The 24,569-nt window shown below is 33.3% G+C and overlaps 1 protein-coding gene across 1 annotated transcript; it reads right to left on the minus strand.

Moving 5' to 3' along the window:
• Positions 1 to 1,190: 1,190 nt before the first annotated feature.
• Positions 1,191 to 23,808, minus strand: LOC127722225 (uncharacterized). The gene is made up of 4 exons (XM_052229122.1): positions 23,764 to 23,808; positions 1,956 to 2,328; positions 1,513 to 1,845; positions 1,191 to 1,270 (listed from the first exon to the last, which is right to left on the minus strand). Exons 1-4 carry the CDS (start codon positions 23,806 to 23,808, stop codon positions 1,191 to 1,193), a joined length of 831 nt encoding a protein of 276 aa, XP_052085082.1.
• Between the last annotated feature and the right edge of the window lie 761 nt (positions 23,809 to 24,569).

The following is a 24,569-nucleotide window of genomic DNA, read 5'->3' on the forward strand; positions in this document are numbered from 1 at the left end:
ATGCATTTAAATGTAAATGGACGCTTACCAATAACCAATCCGACCTTCCGTCATACAATCGTAGAGAAAGTATACATTATAGGAGTAAAAACCAAAACTAATTTCATCTTTTCAAACTTTAAAGTAAAACTTCTTAAAAGAACACAACACAAGATTTGAACAAAAAGTCATGAAGAACATTTTCGATTGTCAATGATTAATATTGTAGTCTTGACAAGGTTTTTGTCCATATTTCCGGTTCCACTTCATAATTACTGGAAGACCCTTTGATTTTCTTTGGCTTTGGAATAATGGCCAATATTCTTGAGTAGTTGTACCAGCACTTGTCTTTTACAGCTTTTGGCCAATAAAAGACATTCTGCTTTATATCTCTTTCAAGTCTTTGCATGCATACCACATATACATCTGAAGAATCTACGTCTTCCACATACCCTGGATATGGTGTGCTTTCAGAGTCTACAATGACGTACTTGTGAAGACAATTTTTAGCGTCATGGATGATTTCAACAGGCTCGTTTTTTTCCAATAAGGTCACAAAGTGGTTTAGAACCCAGTAGTTATTGTTCATATCGAGGCGAGTTGATGTCCACATAATATACAACGGTTTATCGGAATCTTTTTCCATTGGCTCTATTCTCCGATAAAGATCTTTCCGTACGTTAGGATTCCCTTTTTTGGGATACACTGACACTATTGGCCTTCTAATAACACTTGCCAGAGCAAAAATCTGCCATATGCCCATGTATGTTTTGGAATTTCTTATCTGCATTATTTCTCTCTCATATATATATTCAATTGATCTTTCCGTCAATACAACGCCATGGGTGTATTTATCAGAATACATTGCGAAACTTTTTAAGATGTTTTTATTCTGGTCATCGGTCCCAAAAGCATTTGACAAGTAGTTTTTATCCAGATAAAACTTTTTGTTTAGAGATAGTTCTTTTATGATATGAGCTCGGATTTCATCGGCATAAGAATCCTTTCCAAAAACAAAAACACTTCCGCATGCTGGAAGGCAGTTTCCATCAGCTCTGACCTGTACTGGAAATAGAGTTTTGTCGGTGCAGACGTCATCTGGGAATAGTTTCATGGATCTATTGTCAATACCAAAGTTATCTTTTTGAACAAACCGATCTTTCCCATGCAAAGTTTCTGTAATAGATTCCAAACAAGTAATTTGCAAATGTTTAAAAGATCCACATTGTTGCAATGTTTGCAAAAGACTTGAATTCTTGTTTTGACAGGTTTTGTCCTCTTCCATTTTTCTCTGTAATATAACATCTTTTATATAAGAATTCTTGATTTCCAAATTTATATCTTTAAAAGGTGTTGATGTAGATACCAGTGGTTCAGATTTGTTAATCAACTTTGCTTGATCTGTACCTCCACATGCAGAAAATTCAAACGAATCACAAAGATGGTCAGAGCAATGAACATCAATGCAGCTTATGCCTCTATACCTTAGCTTTCTCTCTGATTCGGTGAAGATTTGGTGTATTTTCATCGTACCTGGAATAGTTTTCAATGGTATAGGATTTCTTTTGTCTACTTCTAAAACGTCAGGCTCCTTAACTTCGTAAAGCTTGATTTTAGTACCAGTCTCAATCGTCTTGATAAATGCATCTGCTGTCAATATATCTGCTCCAAAGCTAACTTGTCTATCTGCTGATCGTTTAATAGTCTCCCCTATGCCATCTGGTATTCCCTTCCCATGTCCTGCTTCTTGGAATTTCCAGCAAGCACCAGTGAACCCAAGCTCAAATGGCATGGTTGAAAGAAGATAGAGATTAATTTTCTGTCTGTACTGACTTGTAGGTCCATCGCTGTAAAAATGCAAGTACTCTACAAATGGATACAGATCTTTGATTCATTCAAAATAGGGTCATGTCTGAGGGAATCTGACACTCCACAAAATGAACGGATAGTGTCCATATCTTTTGTAACATAGTAACCAGTATGAAGGGAAATTTGTGGTAATGATGCTCCAAAATGCATCGACTGAATTTCCTTTGACATCTTGCAAGAGTAGTTTTCTGAGAAGTCTACATGAATCAGACATTCAGTTTGACTTAAAGTTTCTTTGAGAGTTTTGTAATGTTTATACTGATTTTTGATATTGAACAGATGGCGACTGTACGAGGGTCTTAATAACTCATGAAGTTTTTCTGTTGCCTTTTCGATAGAAGCACTTTCTTTTTCCTTCACCGTGACGCTCAATTCTTTTTCGTCCCCACCTTTGAAGGTCTTTTTGATCTTTTTAGTTTGCCATTGAGACCAGGTTACTTCAACATTCTTGTCCTCTACTGTTAGTTTGACAGTCGATTGCTTTCAGTCTAGACAATTACCATACATATAATCAAGATTATCCATGGAACATACTGTTTCTTTTACTAAAGTTTGCAGTCTCAACAATTTTTGCTTTCTTAAGACAATCTGCAATCAATCCTACGTTGTCGCAACATTTACAAAGGCAAGTTTCTCTTTCTTTTTCTGTTGCTTTTCTAATCCAGTAAGGCTTTAGTTTCCAGAAAGTTATAAAGCCTATCTTATTGTTTTCTGCTTTAAATTTGACAAAAAGATTCGAAAGTGTGTCGTTCAGGAATCTAATTTGTTTTTTCATTTTGTTCACAGTTTTTGTCTTCTTTTTATCAGTGGTAATTCTGGAATTGTCATCTCTCTCGAAAAAGGCCTTTACTGTTCCTCTAATGTTGGCTGATATTGTTTGTTTTGACTTTCTTTTCCTTTTACTTTGGTTTGTCACCTGAATTTGGCTATGGGCAAACTTCGTCAGTTTATACTTTCGGAATAACTTGCCCCTGAGAATTTCCAAGATTGACTTCTTCATTGATCCATTTTTCTCACATCTGTTTTGCATTTCATTAATAAGAACATGATGAAAGTCTAAAGTTTGGACGGTCATAGGAAAATGAGGGTACATTGGATTGGGATAGAAATTTTGCAACATGCCACCTACGGACCCCTCAAAGAGCTGTTGCAAGCGTTCTCAACGTGTAAAGTAGTACACAAGAAGCAAGACAGTGATCACCATAAAGTTAAATCACAATAATACTGAATTCCGATGAAAATTCAAAATGGAAAGTACCTAATCAAATAGCAAAATGGCTATAGAAATGGTTGACAATTGACAAGCAACAGAAGAACACAAGAATCAAAGAAATGATCACCAAATAATATTACATGAGGTAACCAAAGCTTTAGAAGTGGTTAAAAAAAAGATAACAGATGAACACAAGAAGCAATACTAAAAATTGGCATTTAGTCTGTGCGTATTAAAAATGCCAATGCAAAAAGAGATGCTCTTTCCACGTGCTAACTTTCCTAGTCTAAGAACTGTAGTACCTCGTTCCAGCTTCTTCTCATTTATGGATCTTCAACCAGTTATTCAAATTGCTGATGAAGTTATCATTGATGAGGATGAAAAGTTGAGGTAGAGCCATTCATAGGAGAAAAGTTGTATCACTCATAGTCTTCATAGCAGCAGCCTATACGATGTGATAAAAGTGGAGACTAGAAGGATTTCAGGGAAAGATGTCTAATTTAGTTTTCACATTTAACTTTGCATCCTTTTTATACAGGATTCTTGTTGACTGGAAGTTCTTATCTTAACAAGTCAAAAACAAGAAATTTATTTTAATATGAATATATATATTATTTTTTTTAAATATTTCATAATAAAAAAACGAGTTATCATGTTACCAGACATTATCCTACTGTAATAGTTGACATATATAACGGAGTATTTGCCTCATCAAAGAACATTTATGGCCCCTTCAATCCTGGTCACGTGGCCGAAATAACTAGTAGCCTTTATGCTGGTATAATTTGAGAGGATAAAAAAATGTATAGAAGCTCAACAAATAGCGAAACGTGATCGCAACTATACCTTAAAGTGTCCACATGCTAGATAAAGTCATTATGCGATTAAGTAATGTAAAGAAATTTTAACTCCGTTTCATTAAAACAAATGGTGGAAGAAAAAAACTCACACAAGATCAAAGTCATATGTGCAACAACTACAAGCACAATCTGTTTTAGAATATGCCCCTTTCTTAGTCTTTTAAAGGATTTCACATTCAGTTTCTTATTATTTATTTTTATCTGTACATGCCGAAAGAAGGAGATAATGGTCAAAATCAAAGAGAACAAATGTAACATTTGATACCGTAAAAAGACTTCGGAAAAGAGAACATATCATAACAAAACAGCTATCACTTTTAACAAGAGCACAAGGACATGTTAGCATCGAAAATAAAGGATCTAAATGACAGTGAGGAAAACGGAAGTGAGAATGTTATACTTACACACGAAGACCCACAAAATGAAAGAAGAAAACTCATTAATTTATCTTTGCGTTACATAAAATATTCATTTGTTTCTTGGTTTTCAGAAAATTCATTTGTGGATGGTTCTGGATTTGGCACAGGATTAGATTTTGGACTCCTTCCTAATCCTGTGTAGCCATAGCGTTACTCGTGATACTTAAGGTAATGATGACACTAATGAGTACCACTGAAAACAAAAATCGTATTTTTTGTGAAGGCTCTCAAATGGATATTCTTAAAATATTAACGAAAAAATATGTTTCATGTTAATTTTGTTACTCTAATGAACGTAATTAGGCATTAAAACACTAATGTTTGTTTAACCAAAGTTCATTAATTTTATAAGGAATGTGTACTTCACGGTCATGTGATGTAAATCGTGTAGGTGGAATTAAGTCACAGCCCGTACACATTTAAAGATTTCTGTTTAATCTACGTGTTATTTCATAGAGTTAATCTAGTTTTTTTCACATAAATATGTTCATGCCTACTTGTTAGGTTAGCTTTAATTGTGTATATGAGCGGTTTGCATTTGACCGTGTTGATTACAAAAATGGATTCTGCATATAAAGAATGATTTTTCACAACGATAACACTATATTTGGCATCAAAATATCGTCCGATCGTATTTTATACACAAAATACATCATATTCTTGAAATAATTTTTTGGAAAACCGTAGATACTGCCTCTATGTTGAAAAACAACTAAATATTTGAAATTATGTTTTTTTTATTTATTGCAATGAATACTCTTATAATAATAATCTTAGGCAGATCGGGGGAAGGGGGGGGGGGGGGGGCTTATGTGGGAAAAATTTGGTTGGTTATATAGAAAATCACTAGAATAGGCCCCCCTCTCCCCTCTTATAAAAAGTTCTGGATCAGCCAATGATAATAACTTTACATTTACATTCTGAACAGCTAACTAAAGCATCACCTGAATTAGAAAAGATTCCCCCAGAAAAGGATTTATAAACACATGAACAACATATTCATTTTCCAATGATTGATTGATTGTTGGTTGCTTAACGTCCAGTGGCAAATATTTCATGCATGTTCAGGACGAGAACAAGTTCACAATAAATACAATAGGTAGGTTCTGTAATAGATTAAGGGATTAAGGTCGGAGAAATTTAGACTGCCACGGGAAATGAGGGTATATTGGATAGGGACAGAAATTTAGCCTTGCAACAGGTCACCTACGGACCCCTCAAAGAGTTGTTGCAAGGGTTCTTAACGTGCAAAGAACGTGGCACTTTCTTTACACGAGGCATCGGATTTAACGTCCCCATTCTGACCGGACGTGGCTGCAAATTTGTACATCCCGCACAGCCAAACGGACGCCCCACTTTAGCACGGGTTTTACTGCCGGTCGGAGGAAGACCAATGGTGACCATACTTCTATTCCCCAGTCACCCTTGGGGGGCATTTTCCAATGACCATTTTATTTTAATGCCCTTTTCCGCATATAGAATAAATGCTATTGGAATGGATGGGACAGAGGTTGTTAAACCAATGAACAGCGAGATAGGGACAAAGTGCCGAGCTATAAAAGAAAATAGACAGTCAAAATAATTTGTTAAATGGATATACGTTGAATATTTAAGTTTCTTGTGAGATATACATGTGCAATTAGTATCATTAAAATGGATAATAATACATATCAAGCTTTTTGACCAACATGCCCAACAGGATGTTAGTTTGTGTACTTGTATATATATAGGACATTGCTTTTGCTAAGATTTGCTGCAACTAAATATAAAAGTTAAAAAAACAATAAACTTAATATGGCTATCAGAGGTTTGCCAGAAATTCATTGCAAATAATATGTGGCTATCAGAGGTTCGCCAGAAGTTCACCACAAACTATATATGGCTATCAGGGGTTCGCCAGAAGTTCACCACAAACTATATATGGCTATCACAGGTTCACAGGTTCGCCAGAAGTTCACCGCAAACTGCATCTGGGCAGTGGCTATTAGAGGTTCGCCAGAAGTTCACCGCAAACTATATATTGCAATCCAATGTTCGCCAGAAGTTCACCAAAAACCTGTTGATTGGTTGTAAAATTATGCCGAAAACCTCATTTGCATGGTAAAAAGTCGCGGCGAGGTTGCCGCAAACAGTTTGCAGCAGATCTGCCGCAGACGTTCGCCAGAAGCCAGATTTTTAGGTAAGGGATGTTTGAACACCCGATTATTGCTGATATTTTAAGATGCCAGCCTCACGGTTTCCCTTACGTGTATAATAAGTTAGTTAGACCAGACATTGCAAATGGCCTACGCAACAGAAAGTGGTTTCACATTGTCAATGAAAGGGTACAAAAATCACAGGAAACATGCCAGTTCTATTTGGGTAAGTCTAAATACTGCTCAGAACCGCCTGAGTGCACTCAGGATGGATGTATGTCCGTTACACGCTGCTTCATTCAGAGTTGGCTCTTTTGTTGTTAGTAACAGCAGCCATTACGAAAATTCCAAGTGCAAAATGCAACTCTGCTCATGCCAGTTACCATTTCTGTGAAGGTTCATTAAGTTAGGAACACTTTGATTGATTGATTGTTGGTTGCTTAACGTCCAGTGGCAAATATTTCATGTATATTCAGGACGAGAACAAGTTAACAATAAATACAATAGGTAGGTTCTGTAATAGGGGCTTCCGGGATTAAGGTCGGAGAAATTTAGACTGCCACGGGAAATGAGGGTATATTGGATAGGGACAGAAATTTAGCCTTGCAACAGGTCACCTACGGACCCCTCAAAGAGTTGTTGCAAGGGTTCTTAACGTGCAAAGAGCGTGGCACTCTCTCGACACGAGGCATCGGATTTAACGTCCCCATTCTGACCGGACGTGGCTGCAAATTTCTACATCCCGCACAGCCAAACGGACGCCCCACTTTAGCAAGGGTTTTACTGCCGGTCGGAGGAAGACCAATGGTGACCATACTTCTATTCCCCAGTCACCATTGGGGGCAGGAACACTTTGATTATTTTAGGATTTTTGCTGTTTCCATGAAAACGGCAGCTATCTTGTACATTCAAATGTCAGGTGCACCTCACATGCTGGTCCACATTATGGTATAGTTCCATTTAATTCCAAGAAATGTGTGGATTAAGAATTAGAAGAAAAAAAAGAAACGAAGAATAAATAACTCCGTGGGGTGCCATAATTATAACAACAGTACAAATTAACACGAAAGTACGATTTGAAAGTAAACGCAAGTTACTGAAAGTAATTTCCTTGAGGGGTTGAATCTTTACAAGGAAAGCCATATGTGATATCTTAATTAAGAAAATATCCAAAATCACATTGCAATTATCTATTGCATAGTATATCCACAATATTTTGATGGAATTAAATCTCAAAAAAGTTTTTGGTAGAATCTGGTGCCATCGCGTACTTTAAAATATCGACACTACACAATGGAATGTCTATCCTATCCGAAACTGTAGTACATTTTGATCCGTATGACAATAATCTATAATATGTAAATCCAATTCATACCGTTGATAAGTCACAATTATAAACTTCGTATAATACTTTGTATGTAGTGTAGAAACCGTATAACTGAATCTATTGTAAACGACAAATTTATTTTCCAGTACCTTTGAAAATTATTGGTTAGAGGCTCGAGGGTATAAAAATTTCCATAAAATAACATTTTTACATTATTCATTTTATTTACTACTTAATTAGTTGGTACTTTATCATATGGTGCAAAAATCATTGAAAAAATCAATTTCGATTTGGCTCCAGATTACTAAATGTATATATCATTGAAAAAGCTCCAAATTATCTCCCTTTGATATTTTTTTAATTTTTATTTTCAAATAAGCTGTACTTAAAACTAAACTATTGTAAAATTTTAGCGATTTCTGTAACTTAGTTCTTTTATTATTTCGATATTCCCTCTATTTCTCCGATTAGTTCAACAGAAAAAAGTACATTTACAGTATGCTTCTTTCGAAGGCAGATTGAGAGCGTAAATGAACGGTGACCCCATTAATTTTATTTAATTAATAAGGTAAAGTTCATGTACACAAAAATACAGCGAGATCTTCTATTAGGAAAATATTTAGACCCGGCAGCCCCCTTAAGTGCATCGATCAGCAAATTACGAATGCGTTAGGGATAAAGTTCAATAAAATTGTTAAGCTTTCAAAAAAAGCAACCTCACTTTCACATGAACCAGAAAGTAATCTTGAAGTTGATGGTTTTCTTAAAGTAAACTATTTGATATGAGTGAATGAAGGACAAATATAGGTAATTTTTCTGCTACTATTAACTCTTTCGTAATTTAACTCTAACGATTATTTTGTTGATCGTGTTAAAGTATTTGACGAAATTATTTAAGACAGCAAGTTACAGGACATCAAGTGACAACTATTTGTTTTGTACGTCACACAGGTAATGGAAAATAAATATGTCGTTTACAGTATGAAGAGGTGCAGCTAACGATTTCTACGTGAAAAATAAAGCAGTGTCTGAAGTATATACTAGAAGTGTTATGTCGCTCAGGTATTACAGGAAATTGAATACGTTAGCATTTAGCATTGAAAAACAAATATTGTATTCAACTTATTTAGATGTACTTCTTTACTTATACATACCTGTTACTTGGTTTGTTTGGAAGAACTGCATGACTCCCCCTTTCTACCATTTTGTTTAATAATGATACAATTAATGTTCAATTAACCCTTCCAATTGAAACCCTCTACACTAACCATGATGATATAAAGAGTCCAGCCAGTTATTCAACATTAAACACATAAATCTTAACAAGAAGCAAAGCTGCGTTTCTTTCTTTTCCAATGAGAAATCAGGTCATGTGCATAATGGTAAATGGACAGAAAGTCACAGGACATATCACAAATTTGATAGGACAAAAAGTCACAAATAATTTGTTGTCAATTGTTTGTATATATAAGAGAAATATCTTGATATATTTACATTCTAATACATATATTCATAATAAAGTGTAGGAAATGTGTCATTATACTTGAAAAATAAAAGATTTATTTAATTGTTATCAATCAAAGGATATATTTCTTGGCACCACGAAGCCATTTAAGTATAGTATAGTAGTTTTGATTTCTACTACTCTTTCTAATACTAACACAAAAATATGAAATATCAATGACTGACTGTTAAAGAAGTAATTCAAATTCAATCTGCACACGTTTAACTAGCATCCTTGTTTTCCTTCGAGAATGTGATATACAATATATAGATATACAAGTCTAAATTGAAAACAACGTTCAAACCTATGATTGCGTTGGATAAAAACCGCAATTTTTATACGTGTGCATGCAAAACAAATTTCTTGGTAGAGGGGTCTAAATACAGCACAAACAACATTTTCCAAAAGACCAAAAAGTGAAAAAGTATATTTTAACAAAACACATTTGACTAGCAGGTCGAACAACGGATGTTCTTAAACCCTGCTGACTGCCATGGCGATTGCCAAATAAACGGATCACAGTTGTAACAAAATGGATCTTAATTTTAATCTAATACCAAATAGAAAAAAAAAAACTTGCGAAAAAGATGGTATACCGCAAACATGAGGTGCAAAAATATATAAGTCTATAAAAAGGACCAACCAGCAAATTTACTAGGTACCGGATCGTCTACAATAGACGATACTGTGCAGATAAGGAAAAAATTATATAAGTCTAGAGATTTGCACACCGATACTAATAAGATGGTATTATACGAAAATGTTGTTATTAAATCGTGTTGACAAATATTTCGGCTTAACAAATAGCCTTCTTCAGTGTCAATGATTTTAACAAAATATATTATATATCATCATTGTTTACAGTACAAGTGAAATGTAATATAATCTGTTTATGATTCATTACAAATATCATAATATACATAATAAAGTTATTTAAAATGATAAACTTTATAGAGGCCCTTCCCCCCTTTTTCAAGATGTACATGGCCAGTTCGCTGTTATTTACAGTTTTCTTGAAAATGTTCTAACGGTTTCCAAACATGTGGCTCCACCAAAAGTCATTAGGAAAGATGCCTATTAGGGTGAAAAAAAGAACAAGCTTATTTATATTAATTAAAATGGATAAATATTTTTATTGAATACAAGGGTGATCAAAGAAATGTTTCTTTAAACAATTCATATTACTGCTTAAGGAGATAGTTTTATACAACACATACAAAATTGAATGAACAATCATAAGTACTGTCATTTCCCTTGGCAGTCTAAATTTCTCCGACCTTAATCCCTTAATCTATTACAGAACCTACCTATTGTATTTATTGTGAACTTGTTCTCGTCCTGAATATGCATGAAATATTTGCCACTGGACGTTAAGCAACCAACAATCAATCAATCATAAGTACTGAGGTAGTGTCATGATGTTTTTGTAACAAATATGTTATCATGCACGTACTCGTTATCGTACTTTCTTGTTTATTTGACCTGTTGATACTAATTGTATTGCTTTTTTGTTATTTAATGTTATTCAGGGTTATGTCTGGTCTATATACCAGCTTTGATAAGTGTTTGGTATTACTATAAATTTTCACTTCGTACTATGAACATTAAAATTATTTATTTTGCAAAAATATTTCCTTTCTCTATTGGAACTTTACACGTATACCTAACAACAAAATTATTTTCATTTACCTGTGTTTTAAGTTATTGCAAATGGCTGATATTTTTGTTCGAGCATATTGTTTTTCTTTATTTGTTTAACATTTCATACCGATATAACATGTTACTTTTATTATTCTTTCCTTAGTTTATTTATTTTTTATTTACATTGTATCATAGGTCAAATTTATTTGTTCAGTGTATGTTCAATGGTGTGAATATGTCCTTTGATTGAGTTAAGCTATTTCAGTTGATATTTTATAGTGTGTTTATCTATGTTATGATGTTACACTATTGTTTCAGAAAAAAGGTGAAGGTTTGGTACCATTTAAACGTTTAAACCCGCTGCATTTGTTTGCACCTGTCCTAAGTCAGGAATCTGATGTTCAGTAGTTGTCGTTTGTTGATGTGCTTCATCAAGTGTTTCTCGTTTCTCGTTTTTTATATAGATTAGACCGTTGGTTTTCCCGTTTGAATGGTTTTACACTAGTAATTTTTGGGGCCCTTTATAGCTTACTGTTTGGTGTGAGCCAAGGCTCCGTGTTGAAGACCGTACTGTGACCTATAATGGTTTACTTTTATAAATTTTGACTTGGATGGAGAGTTGTCTCATTGGCACTCATACCACATCTTCTTATATCTACGGCCCCAAGGGTGACTGGGGAATAGAAGTATGGTCACCATTGGTCTTCCTCCGACCGGCAGTAAAACCCGTGCTAAAGTGGGGCGTCCGTTTGGCTGCGCGGGATGTACAAATTTGCAGCCACGTCCGGTCAGAATGGGGACGTTAAATCCGATGCCTCGTGTAAAGAGAGTGCCACGCTCTTTGCACGTTAAGAACCCTTGCAACAACTCTTTGAGGGGTCCGTAGGTGACCTGTTGCAAGGCTAAATTTCTGTCCCTATCCAATATACCCCCATTTCCCGTGGCAGTCTAAATTTCTCCGACCATAATCCCTTAATCTATTACAGAACCTACCTATTGTATTTATTGTGAACTTGTTCTCGTCCTGAATATGCATGAAATATTTGCCACTGGACGTTAAGCAACCAACAATCAATCAATCTTATATCTACGACATATGATTCCCCAATTTTCTTAAATAGTCTGAATGTTATGTAGAAAAAGTATTTAAAATGGGTATTGTTTGCAAATTTCTAAAGAAGAAACCCCCAAGGGTGACTGGGGAATAGAAGTATGGTCACCATTGGTCTTCCTCCGACCGGCAGTAAAACCCGTGCTAAAGTGGGGCGTCCGTTTGGCTGTTCGGGATGTACAAATTTGCAGCCACGTCCGGTCAGAATGGGGACGTTAAATCCGATGCCTCGTGTAAAGAGAGTGCCACGCTCTGTGCACGTTAAGAACCCTTGCGACAACTCTTTGAGGGGTCCGTAGGTGACCTGTTGCAAGGCTAAATTTCTGTCCCTATCCAATGTTCCCTCAATTCCCGTGGCAGTCTAAATTTCTCCGACCTTAATCCCTTAATCTATTACAGAACCTACCTATTGTATTTATTGTGAACTTGTTCTCGTCCTGAATATGCATGAAATATTTGCCACTGGACGTTAAGCAACCAACAATCAATCAATCAATATTACAGAACCTACCTATTGTATTTATTGTGAACTTGTTCTCGTCCTGAATATGCATGAAATATTTGCCACTGGACGTTAAGCAACCAACAATCAATCAATCAATCTAAAGAAGAATATACTATTTATACCTTAAGATCAGTGGGTTTCAGTATTATTTTCAAAATTAATTAGGGAACATCGATAAGGGATCGTAGATTTATTCTCAATAGGAAGCTCGGAGCTTTTAAAGATTGCTCTTTTTAGCAGTTCATGCAACACTAATTAAATCCACAGTCCTTCTATTATGTCTATCAATAGAATAGTATTTTTTCAAAATTTATTTATTGTAATAGATAAGAACTATTTTTATATTACTGATTTATGAACGAAAGACATTGTGGAGTTCAATCTGAATTTTTTTTTTTTGGATAACTGTATTTGGTGTAATCTTAAATCGGTCACTTTCAGTATTGATAATTCTATTGGGTGTAATCTTAAATCGGTCACTTTCATTATTGATAATTCTATTACATTTTACAAGATTCAACCATTTTCATTAAAAATGTATTAGATGTTACCTTAAATCGACCATTATTTTATCAGTAATTGTATGAAATGTAATCGTTAATCGGTCATATTCTGTATTGATAATTGTATCAATTTAAACAAGATTCGACCACTTTTTAAAGATAATTGTATTTGCTGTTACCTTAAATCGATCACCTCCTTTATTAATTATTTACAATAATTTTCAATAAATTCGGCCATTTTTTATTATTGTATTATGTCACCTTAAATTATTTCTTTTTTGACAATGTTACATTTTACACGATTCGATACTTTCGATATATAATTGTATTAGATACAACCTTAAATCGGCCGCTTATTTTATTGATTGTTTTACTAAAATTTACAATAATTTTACATCACTCTATAGATAGTTGTATTAGATATTACCTTAAATCGGTCACTTTCTATAGTGATTTTTACAACATTTTGCAAGATTCGACCACCTTTTTTATAAAAAAAAACTGTATTAGATGTAACCTTAAATTAATAATCGTTTTTATTGATTATTTTACGATTTTCAATAAATCCGACCACACTTCTTGATTATTGTCTTATATGTTACAATAAATCGGCCGCCTTCTTTATTGATTATTATACTATATTTTAAATATTTCTTACATCTTTCTATAGTAACTGCTTTAATGATAATTTTACCTCATTTTACAGTAAATGTGACCACTTTTTTGATAATTATATTAGATGTTACCTTTAATCGGCCACTGTAAATAAATTAATTGTACGAGGCTACTATGTTTATTGATAATTCTATAACATTTTTCACGAGATCGACAACTTTTTAAAGGTAATTTTATTAGATGGTACCTTAAATCAGTCACTTTCTTAATTGAATATTCAAATTACAATTAATTGGATCACTTTTTTATAGATATGTTTACTCAATGGAACCTATAATGGGCCATGTTTTTTACAGATAATTGTATTAGTTGTAAACTTAAACCGGCCATTGATTTATTGATATTTTTACTACATTGTATAGTAAATTTGACCACCTTTTTTGATAATTGTATTTGATGTTACTTAAATTGATCAACTTTATTAATTACTTTACAATAATTTTCAATAAATTCGACAATTTTTTAAAAATTGCATTGGATGTTCCCTTCAATAATATCTTTTTTGATATTACATTTTACAAGATTCGACACTTTTCATATATAATTGTATTAGATACATCCTTAAATCTTTATTGATTATTTTACTATATTTTACAATAATTTTACATCTTACTATAGATAGTTGTTACCTCAAATCCTTCACCTTTTATAAAGTAATTGTATTAGAGGTAATCCTAAATTGAACTTTTTTTTAGGTAAATGTATTAGATGTAGCCTTAAATTAGCTACTTTCTGTTGATCTTTTAATAACATTTTGCAAGATTCGACCACTTTGAAAAAAAAAAAAAAAATAACTATACGGTGTAACCTTAAATTGCCAATCTTTTTTATTGATTATTTAGCAATGATTTTCAATAAATCTGACCACTTTTCTTGATTATTGTATTAGATGTAAAATTAAACCAACCTCCATGAGGTTGTGAGTTCGAACCAAGCTCTATCGGGTGCACTCGACTCACTGCATTCGTACTCACTGCATTCGTAATTGACTAGGATTGTCAGTTTTCCTATCGAAGGTCGGTGGTTTTCTCCGGGCACTCCGGCTTCCTCCACCAATAAAAACTGGCCGCCACGAAATAGCCCAAAAGCGGTGCTTAAAAGTGGCGTTAAAACACCAAAAAATCAAAATCAAATATTTCTAGCGGAGTTAGTGATATGAAAACAATAACTAATTATTACAATATGTATAAATATGTATTTTATTAAGTGGTCAATAAAATTTCAATTGAAAAAGTATCAATAAAAAAAGAATATTTTAAATCAAAGTATATTGAAATTTAATATTAAAAATCATATCGCAGAATGGCTTTTAGTAGTCCTTCTACATTCTCTTATTCCTCCTCATCTTCAAGACTAGCAAGCTCGACAGTTTCAAGACTCAATGTTGTTGAGTGACTTTGAAGTTCAAACAGGTCTAAAAACAATCTTGCATTCCTCTAAATGCTGCATACTTATGTTGCTATCCCCCTTTAATTCTGCTGATATACCAATTTCCTCTAGTAAACCATACAAAGACTCAGGAGATGTTTCATTGAAAGTATGATATATTTCAGAAACAGGAGCTGAATATTCAAGTGGTATAGTATCGTCAAAGCTTGTATTGCCACTGTTTTAAAATTAATTAATTACATTGTTCTGTTCAATGTCTTCTTCAAAATGACCAATAACCGATGAAGGCAAGTTGTCTTTCCTAAACTCTGAAACACTTTGTGACATAGAGTAACTTTCGATGAGTATGTCTATACAGTCAATTACAAAAAGACTTTGGAATCCCCATGTCATATTTTTCTTGAAAGATTGTTGGTTGATTGCTCTTCTGCTTGCTGTTAGTTCCAAAAAGACTTTGTTACATCAGCTTTTTCAAGTTGTGTTTGATGCATACAATAGTATTGAAAGGTACAAGGCATATAAGAGCAATAACTAGACCCACCACAATTGTCTAAATGCCAATTAGATGTTACATATGCACTCTTTGGAATTACTTTGCAGCAGGACCATCTGCAAACATTCAAGTGACTGGTAGCACTTTGGATAGTTAAATCAAACACATAATATGCCATTAACAGTATTTGCATCGCAAATTATTTCCTGCACTTAAGCTCTTAAACATCTACCACAAAAAAGGCGGTTGCTTATTGCCTTGTCAGCATGTTGTACAAGTCTTGATGGCGCCTTATTCTTGCTTGCCAAATTTACTGAAAAGTTAAGAAATAAAACATCTTCATTTTTATACGACCGCAAAAATTTTTTTGCGGTCGTATATTGGTATGACGTTGGGGTCGTCGTCGTCCTGCGTCGTCCGAAGACACATTGGTTTTCGCACTCTAACTTTAGTTTAAGTGAATGGATCTCTATGAAAATTTACCATAAGGTTCAATACCACAAAAGGAAGGTTGGGGCTGATTTCTGGGGTTATGGTACCAACAGTTAAGGAATTAGGGGCCAAAAATAAGCATTTTTGTAACTTCCAGACATAACTTGTGTGTTAGTGTATGGATCTCTCTGACATTGTACCACAAGGTTCCATATCACACAGGGAATGCTGGGATTGATTTTGGGGGTAATTGCCTCAAAATATTAGGAATTAGGGGCCGGAAAAGGGGCAAAAAACAAGCATTTTTCTAGTTTCATGACAATAACGTGTGTGTAAGTGTATGGATCTTTCTGAAATTGTACTGCAAGGTTCCATATCACAAAGGGAAAGCTGGAATTGAGTTTGGGGGTAATTGCCCAAAACGTTTAGGAATAAGGGGCCAAAAATAAGCATTTTTCTAGTTTCATGATAATAACTTGTGTGTAAGTGTATGGATCTTTCTGAAATTGTACTACAAGGTTCCGTATCACAAAGGGAAAGCTGGAATTGAGTTTGGGGGTAATTGCCCAAAACGTTTAGGAAAAAGGGGCCAAAAATAAGCATTTTTCTAGTTTCCAGACAATAACTTGTGTTCAAGTGTATGGATCTCTCTGAAATTGTACTGCAAGGTACCATACCACAAAGGGAAGGCTGGGATTGAGTTTGGGGGTGATGAATCATAAGGGGGTTCAAAAAAAATTGGGGGGGGGGGGGGGTTTCCTTTTTTTTCTTTTTTTCCTTTTTTTTTTCTTTTAAAATTTTCCATTTTAAGTTGGTTATTTCTGTTTTATATTTAAAAGCAAATAATAATGATATGGTAGGAGATACACACCAAACAGGATGTGTAAATTATTATATAAGTATTGTGCAATAGCAAGAAATTTTCAATTGCACAGTATTGCACAATAGCAAGAAATCTTCAATTGCACAGTATTGCACAATAGCAAGAAATCTTCAATTGCACAGTATTGCGCAATAGCAAGAAATCTTCAATTGCACAGTATTGTGCAATAGCAAGAAATATCAAATAGCACAATATTGCGCAATAGCAAGAAATGGTCAATTGTACAGTATTGCGCAATAGCAAGAAATATTCAATTGCACAGTATTGTGCGAAAGAAGATACTTTGTACAAATTGCTTATTTCTTGACCAATTTCAATGGGGTTTTATTCTTGAATTCTTGGGGTTCTTTAATATGCTGATTCTAACCGTGTATGAAGTTTTTGGATTTTGGGCCCCGTTTTTAAATTGGTCCACATTGAGGTCCAAAGGGTCCAAAATTAAACTTTGTTTGATTTCATCAAAAATCGAATTATTGGGGTTCTTTGATATGCCGAATCTAACCGTGTATTTAGATTCTTAATTTTTGGTTCCGTTTTCAAATTGGTCTACATTAAGGTCCAAAGGGTCCAAAATTAAACATAGTTTGATTTTAACAAAAATTTAATTCTTAGGGTTCTTTGATATGCTGAATCTAAACATGTATTTAGATTTTTGATTATGGGCCCAGTTTTCAAGTTGGTCCAAATCGGGGTCCAAAATTAAACTTTGTTTGATTTCAACAAAAATTGAATATATGGGGTTCTTTGATATGCTGAATCTAACCATGTATTTAGATTTTTGATTTTTGGGCCCCATTATCAACTTTGTCCACATTTGAGGTCAAAAGTGTCCAAAATTAAACTTTGTTTGATTTCATCAAAAATTGAATTCTTGGGGTTCTTTTATATGCTGAATCTAACCATGTATTTAGATTTTGGATATTGGACCATAATAGGTGAATGTCCAATTTAAAATTTTTAAGTTCTTAGACCACATTCATTCTGTGTCAGAAACCTATGCTGTGTCAAATATTTAATCACAATCCAAATTCAGAGCTGAATCAAGCTTGAATGTTGTGTCCATACTTGCCCCAACTGTTCAGGGTTCGACCTCTGCAGTCGTATCAAGCTGCGCCCTGCGGAGCATTTTATTATCAATTTTATTTAATTAAACTCTTATATATAAAGTAGTAGGTTACTAGCATAAATTTCACATTAATTGAGTTGTATCAAAATGAATCATAGCTATTGCAAAGACTAGGTAGGAAATATGTTTTTTGTTGTCTCGACCAACCCATATTTAATTTACCATGCAAATTGATTGAAAACAGGTTTACTTCAATTATATTTTTAAGACCAAATCCATAGAGCGTATGCATCAACGAATAAAAAGGATTTGTTAACATGTTTGTTAAATCAATTTATAAATCTGACTTGAACATTTAGTTTGTCTATACATTGTGTGGCTTTTAAAGCTGGAATATTGATAACAAGAAGAAATGAAAGACTTTAAGAGTTTGCAGAGTTACAATTATATTCAAAGTAGAAATGTACACAAGATATTGCACTCCAATAAAGAAAGTGACCGACAATTATATTCAAAGTAGAAATGTACACAAGATATTGCACTCCAATAAAGAAAGTGACCGACTTAGGGTTACATCTAAATACATTTATCTGAAAAGAATGGCCGATTTAAGGTAATATCTAATACATTATTAAGAATCCGTTCAATCTTGTTAAATGTTATACAATTATCAATAAAGAAAGTGACCGATTTAAGTTACATCTAATACACTTATCTAGAACAAGTGGTTGAATCTTGTAAAGTGTAATATTATTACCAATAAGGAAATTGCTGATTGAATATTTCATCTGATACAATTATCTATAAAAATGGTCGATTTAAGTTAACATCTAATACATTATCTTAAAAAGTGGTTGGATCTTGTAAAATGTAATACAATTATCAATAAAGAAAGTAGCCGATTTAATAAAGTTGTCAAGAAAAAAACGACTGATTTAGGGTTACATCTATTACAATCAAAACAGTGGTCAAATTTACTGTAAAATGTAGTAAAATTATCAATCAACCAATGGCAGGTTTGCTGTTACATCTCATACAATTATCTATAAAATATGTTCGATTGAAGGTTTCAACTTATATAAGTATCACTTATTAAAATTTACTGAAAAGTGTTTTAAAATTCTATATAAAGCTGTGGTTGGTTCAATTTTACATCTAATACAACTCATTACATATTTGTTGAATTCATTTTTAAATATAGTAATACAATCAATAGAGGAAATGACCGACTTAAGATTACATTTAATAGAATTATCTATAAAAGGTAGTTGAATCTTGTAAAGTGTGATATAATTATCAATAAAGGAAGTGGCCGATTGAATATTATATCTGATTCAATTATCTATAAAAACAAAATGGTCCATTTAAGTAAACAACTAATACATTATCTTAAATAAAGATTTAATATTGTAAAGTAAAATATAATTAACAATGAAGAAAGTGACCGAATGAATATTTCATCTGATACAATTATCTATAAAAGATGGTCGATTTAAGTTAGCATATTATACATTATCTTAAAAAATTGTTGTAAATTATCCATGGAGAAAATGAACGATTTAAGGTTACATCTAATAAAGTCATCTAGAAAAAATGACCGATTTAAGGTAATAACTAATACAATTATCAGAAAAGAGGTCAAATTTACTATAAAATGTTGTAACATTCTCAATTAAGCTGTGTTTGTTCACGGTTACATCTACTATTATCTATAAAAATTGGCTGAATTCATTGTAAAATATAGTAGAATTATCAATAAAGAATGTGACCGATTTAAGATTACATCTAATACAATTACTTATACAATTTTACCTTGCGGACACAATTGCACCGACACTTGTTATTGCCGTAAAAGGGTAACTTGGCCTGACACATGATATATTATATATTGAAATAATGAAATTGTACATGATAAAATGCCTAAATTAAATGAATTCAGCTGGCAGCTTGAGGTCAGCCACTTATGTCATAATAAGAAATGCATGCACGAAAATCATATGGTACATGAGCCGCACATCACAAATATGAATCGAAATGGCTGGTTTTCTGCAGGATATTGCACTTTTGGACCATGCAACAAGGTATAAGTGCCGTGATCAACTTTGGTGGCCTTTACTTCTTTACCACAGACTTTTTTGTTTTCTCGAAGAAACATACCTTTCCTATATTTGACTTCTTCTTGGCGTTTTGAATATAACTGAAAGTTTGCATTAGTTGTTTGTTTTCTTTTGCTTTGCGTTTGAATAATTTCTGACATTCTTTATTTTTTCATAAATTTCTTGTTACAGGGACTTGTGCACCTTACTACCAACTGAAATTGGAGAGTCAACTAAGACTCACATAGCCATGCTCGATTCACCAGGGACATAGTTTGCTACATGTACAGCACTGTTTGCCTTTCCATGAAAGTTTTTACTCTGTTAGGTAAGGATCTTCTTATGGTTTTATTTTTTTTAAGTTTTGTTTATCAAGTGCTTTGGGACCAAGTCAGAAAGTAACACAATTTCTTACCTCGGTTTTTTTCTTTCTTTTATAGACAATTTACGTTTAAAGTAGCTTGAACGATATCTACTTCTCTCAAGCTGTCACTTGCAAACAAATGATTTTGCTTTGCATAAAAAATGAATTTGCTTTACATAAAAAGTGGTTTCCCTGGTTGCACAAACCTATTGCGTCCACTACATTTTTAATTGAAATACATCTCCATTGCATTTTGAAAGTGCAGATTCATACTCTGCATGACAGCTTTGACTTAAATCTGTGGCAAATCTACTGTGCAGTTTATCTCTCTCTCCTTTTAACAGGGCAGGCATTAATTTCAATATATTGTCATTTTGTTAATGTGCCATCCCTGGTTTTCAGAGAAATGTCTCGTATCTGTTAAATGTTGCGGATAAATCTTTTTTGTTTTTGCTAGGTCGTCCACTGTATTATATGCACTTGTATCTGAGTTAGTTGTTAAGTGTCTGATCTCTAACCCTTCAGAGTACACTGTCTTAGGCCTTCTTTTGCACTGTTTCCCGCATTTCCTATGTTTTGAACCATTTCTGAATTTGTCTCATTGACATTTTTTTCTACTGATATTTTCATTACTGTGATCTTTCCCGTGACTGCATAGCTTGTTTTAGTTTTCAAGTTGGCCACTAACATAACAACTTTTGGTTGCAGGTTGAGAAGGAGTCTTGTTAACTCCACTGTAGATTGGATTATTGTAACATGCATCACCCTCAAATTCATTTTCATTTTCTGGATGACCGCGCATTTTATATACAACTTTTATTTCTTGTCGGATTTAACGCATTTCATCTTTGTTTGACTCAGCAATATTTCCGCACCTTTAATAGCTGATTTTTGCATTCCCTTTGTTGATGGGACCATAATATTGCCACTTAATGAGATTTTTCGTAACCCGGCTGATCCCATAGAAACATGAGAAAGACCAGCCTGCATACAATAATTTATCGCAGCATATTTTGGACCCTTATTTCATAACGATATCTCATGATATAATTTGTACTTGTCAGACAACTTATCGTGTTTGCAACCATTAACGCTTGCACATAAAAGGTAATGATCCTCGGTCAGCATTGGCTTTGCTGGAAGAGGGGTGATCTGGATGTTGACATCTTGCACGACTATTATGCTAATGAATACAATAAAAGTACCTGTGCTTCGGACAAATAATTAGGCGAGTTGATGTTACATCGATGTAAATTATACCACTACTATACAGAATAAGGAGACCTTCTCAAAATTCAGTTTTCACTACTATTCAACTGTCTGAGATGCTTTATTTTACTTCCAGTATTCATGGTCTGGTAATGAGCGTAAATTAAACTCATTAAAATCTGGCTCTTGTCCAACCATAAGTTTCAATAGATATGATTCCAAGACGTTAATCCCAGGGCCATCCTGATTTAAGCTCAAACCCAAGAGCTTTCTTACATATTTATATTCCTGCTCATCCAGTTTTTGAATGTTGTGAGCGAAAATTTTTGCCTTTTCACTTCCCTCAAACAACTGGGAAGTTGCCAGATCTTTAATTGCAAGACTGCAAAATAAAATGAATATTAAATGACATTAAATAATAACACATAGCTGAGAGTGTGATAGAGCAGATTGTTACCCCGAGAAAAGGGAACAAATCCAAAATGTCATTTATCATTAATAAAAATATCTTTTAAAAATATTTTTAAAAATGAGTTATTTCCTTTTGAACAGAAATCTACTAATTTTCCATTTTTAAAGGGCATAACCCTAGAGGGGTTAAAGTGACACCACTTAAATTCAAACTTAATGTAGTAAGCATTCGCAGTTCAACATTAAGAATAAATGATGTTTTTGAGGTAAACATTGATTTGTTTTAGATTATATTCTGATCATTGGAACATTTTTTTTTAATTCACCAAGTCAATATTGAAGATAGCTATAATACCTTAAATATAAGCAAATGATAAAACATTATTTCATAGAAATTTCATTAGACACATTTTACAAAAGGATTGCTTCATACAGTGACATTTCATTTTCCATTCTAACTGATAAAGTTATTACTAACTGGAGGTATAGGTTCATCTTCATCTGTTAAATATATCTCTTGTTTGTCATCATCTTGTTGTTGTTGTTCTATGATTTCATGATCTCTTTTCTTTGCATTTGTGATCAACTGTTGAAGTGGTCAAGGAGTTTCTGAAGTTCCTGATGATGACTCTTTAAAGATAAAGATTTAATAATTATAAACTATTATTGTGTTATATTTAAAGTTAGGCCTGAGCATAAGCATTAATTACAAGCAAACATTATTAACAATAACAAAAATTGGGGCAATATGCGTAATAGATTCTCCATAGGCGGTAATGTTAACGTTTTCTTCTGTTGCTCAGGCCATATCGTAAACTTGGATATGTATGATGGCTCATTTTGAAGCTGAGACACTTGCACATGTGTGGTGCGATTTTCGGGGTGGCAAGTGTGATTCGTTTTCCCGTCAAGTGCCCAACCCCGAAAGATGGTGAAAAATGTCACTCTCCTCAGGAAATAATCCCAAATTTCTGACCATAAAAATCATTAAAAAATATGTCCTTTGTAATTATTTGTTCAGGTTTATTTTTTTATACTTTTTTTCACATCACATCACCTCTATAAAACACCAGTCCTAGTTCGTTTATGTCAATTTTTAAAATCACAGCTTCCACAATTGTATGTCAGACTAATTTTTTAATGAGAGTCATAAATCTGTGTTCCTCATCTCAAGGTCCATTAGGGATATTGACCCATATTAGATCAGCTTATGTCAGATTCCACTTATACTGCAGTTTGTATCCATATAGTACACATTTCTGAACAATTCTGTGAAGTTTTAGCCATATTCGAAATAAAATAAGCTCATTTTAATACTTTTAGGTAGCAATGTTTATAACTGTTCAATATCCTTTTTCAGTCATTCCAGATATAAATGGACAATTGAGCAATAAAAGATGAAAAAAAAATCAGTATCATTCGTGACGCTAAACTTTAACGTTAATGCGAAGTTATACATGTATATTTGTAAAAAAAACATCAAAAGCTGACACCTTGCATGAGTTGTTTTTGTCTGTCGCCAAAGCAAATGTTGGATGGTTGACTTTCTGCGTTATGGACATTAAAATGAAAATCTGGATAGCTATATAATTCCTTTGAAGTGGTATTCATATTTTGGTTTTTTGAATCACTATTGACAGGTGTATTACTATGTAAAATCAAAGAGTCTCTACTCATACCTCATTTAAGTTGTACCATGAACATTTAAGTTCATATTCTCTCATTTCAACATTTCGATTTAAAAGGTGATCTTTCAACTTGCCTGCTGTTAAATACCATTATTTCTTAAATGTATGTTTCCCTTTCCTGTTAATTTCAAGCAATATAGACAACAAAAAACATAAATTTATATGTGTTTTCTACAAGCATGAACAATTTCTACTAAATTTGAAAAATGATCTTTTCGTTTTGGACATTAACCAAATTTACACTGTATACCATTGGATTGAAAACGGAGTTTGAATTACCTTTTTTCGACGTTAAACACTCAAAAACATGTATCATGACATTATCTGAACATTTTATTTAATAACTAACAAATAAAAATTAACAAATATAACAAAAAACTTTTCAAGAGATAAAATTATATAACAAATGTCTTAAAATTTGAAAATTTTAACAGTTAAAACCATAAATTTCAATTTGGACCTAAATGATTGCTTCTATAATTAATCAGAATAGAACTTGCTTTAATTCATTAAGATTAAAACTCTTTAAATGTTGCTCAAACTTTCAATTTAGATCACAATGGTATTGTTACGGACATTAATCACGATCCTCTTTTCTACGTTGAAATTCATTTTCAATGTTTTGCTTTGTTTCTAGTGATATTTTGAAACATCTCCTAGATCTTCCGTGTGGTTCAGGTTCTTTGTCTAGTTTCAATATCACTTGAGATTTTGGTATCCAAATTTCATCTCTTGGAATTGGCCACTTTAGCGTATCCCCGTACTTTCCGGCCTGACTCATGAAGTTTACTTGACAT

The sequence above is a fragment of the Mytilus californianus genome, unplaced genomic scaffold, assembly GCF_021869535.1.
Source record: "Mytilus californianus isolate M0D057914Y unplaced genomic scaffold, xbMytCali1.0.p SCAF_12, whole genome shotgun sequence".
In the NCBI taxonomy this organism is placed as follows: Eukaryota; Metazoa; Mollusca; class Bivalvia; order Mytilida; family Mytilidae; genus Mytilus; species Mytilus californianus.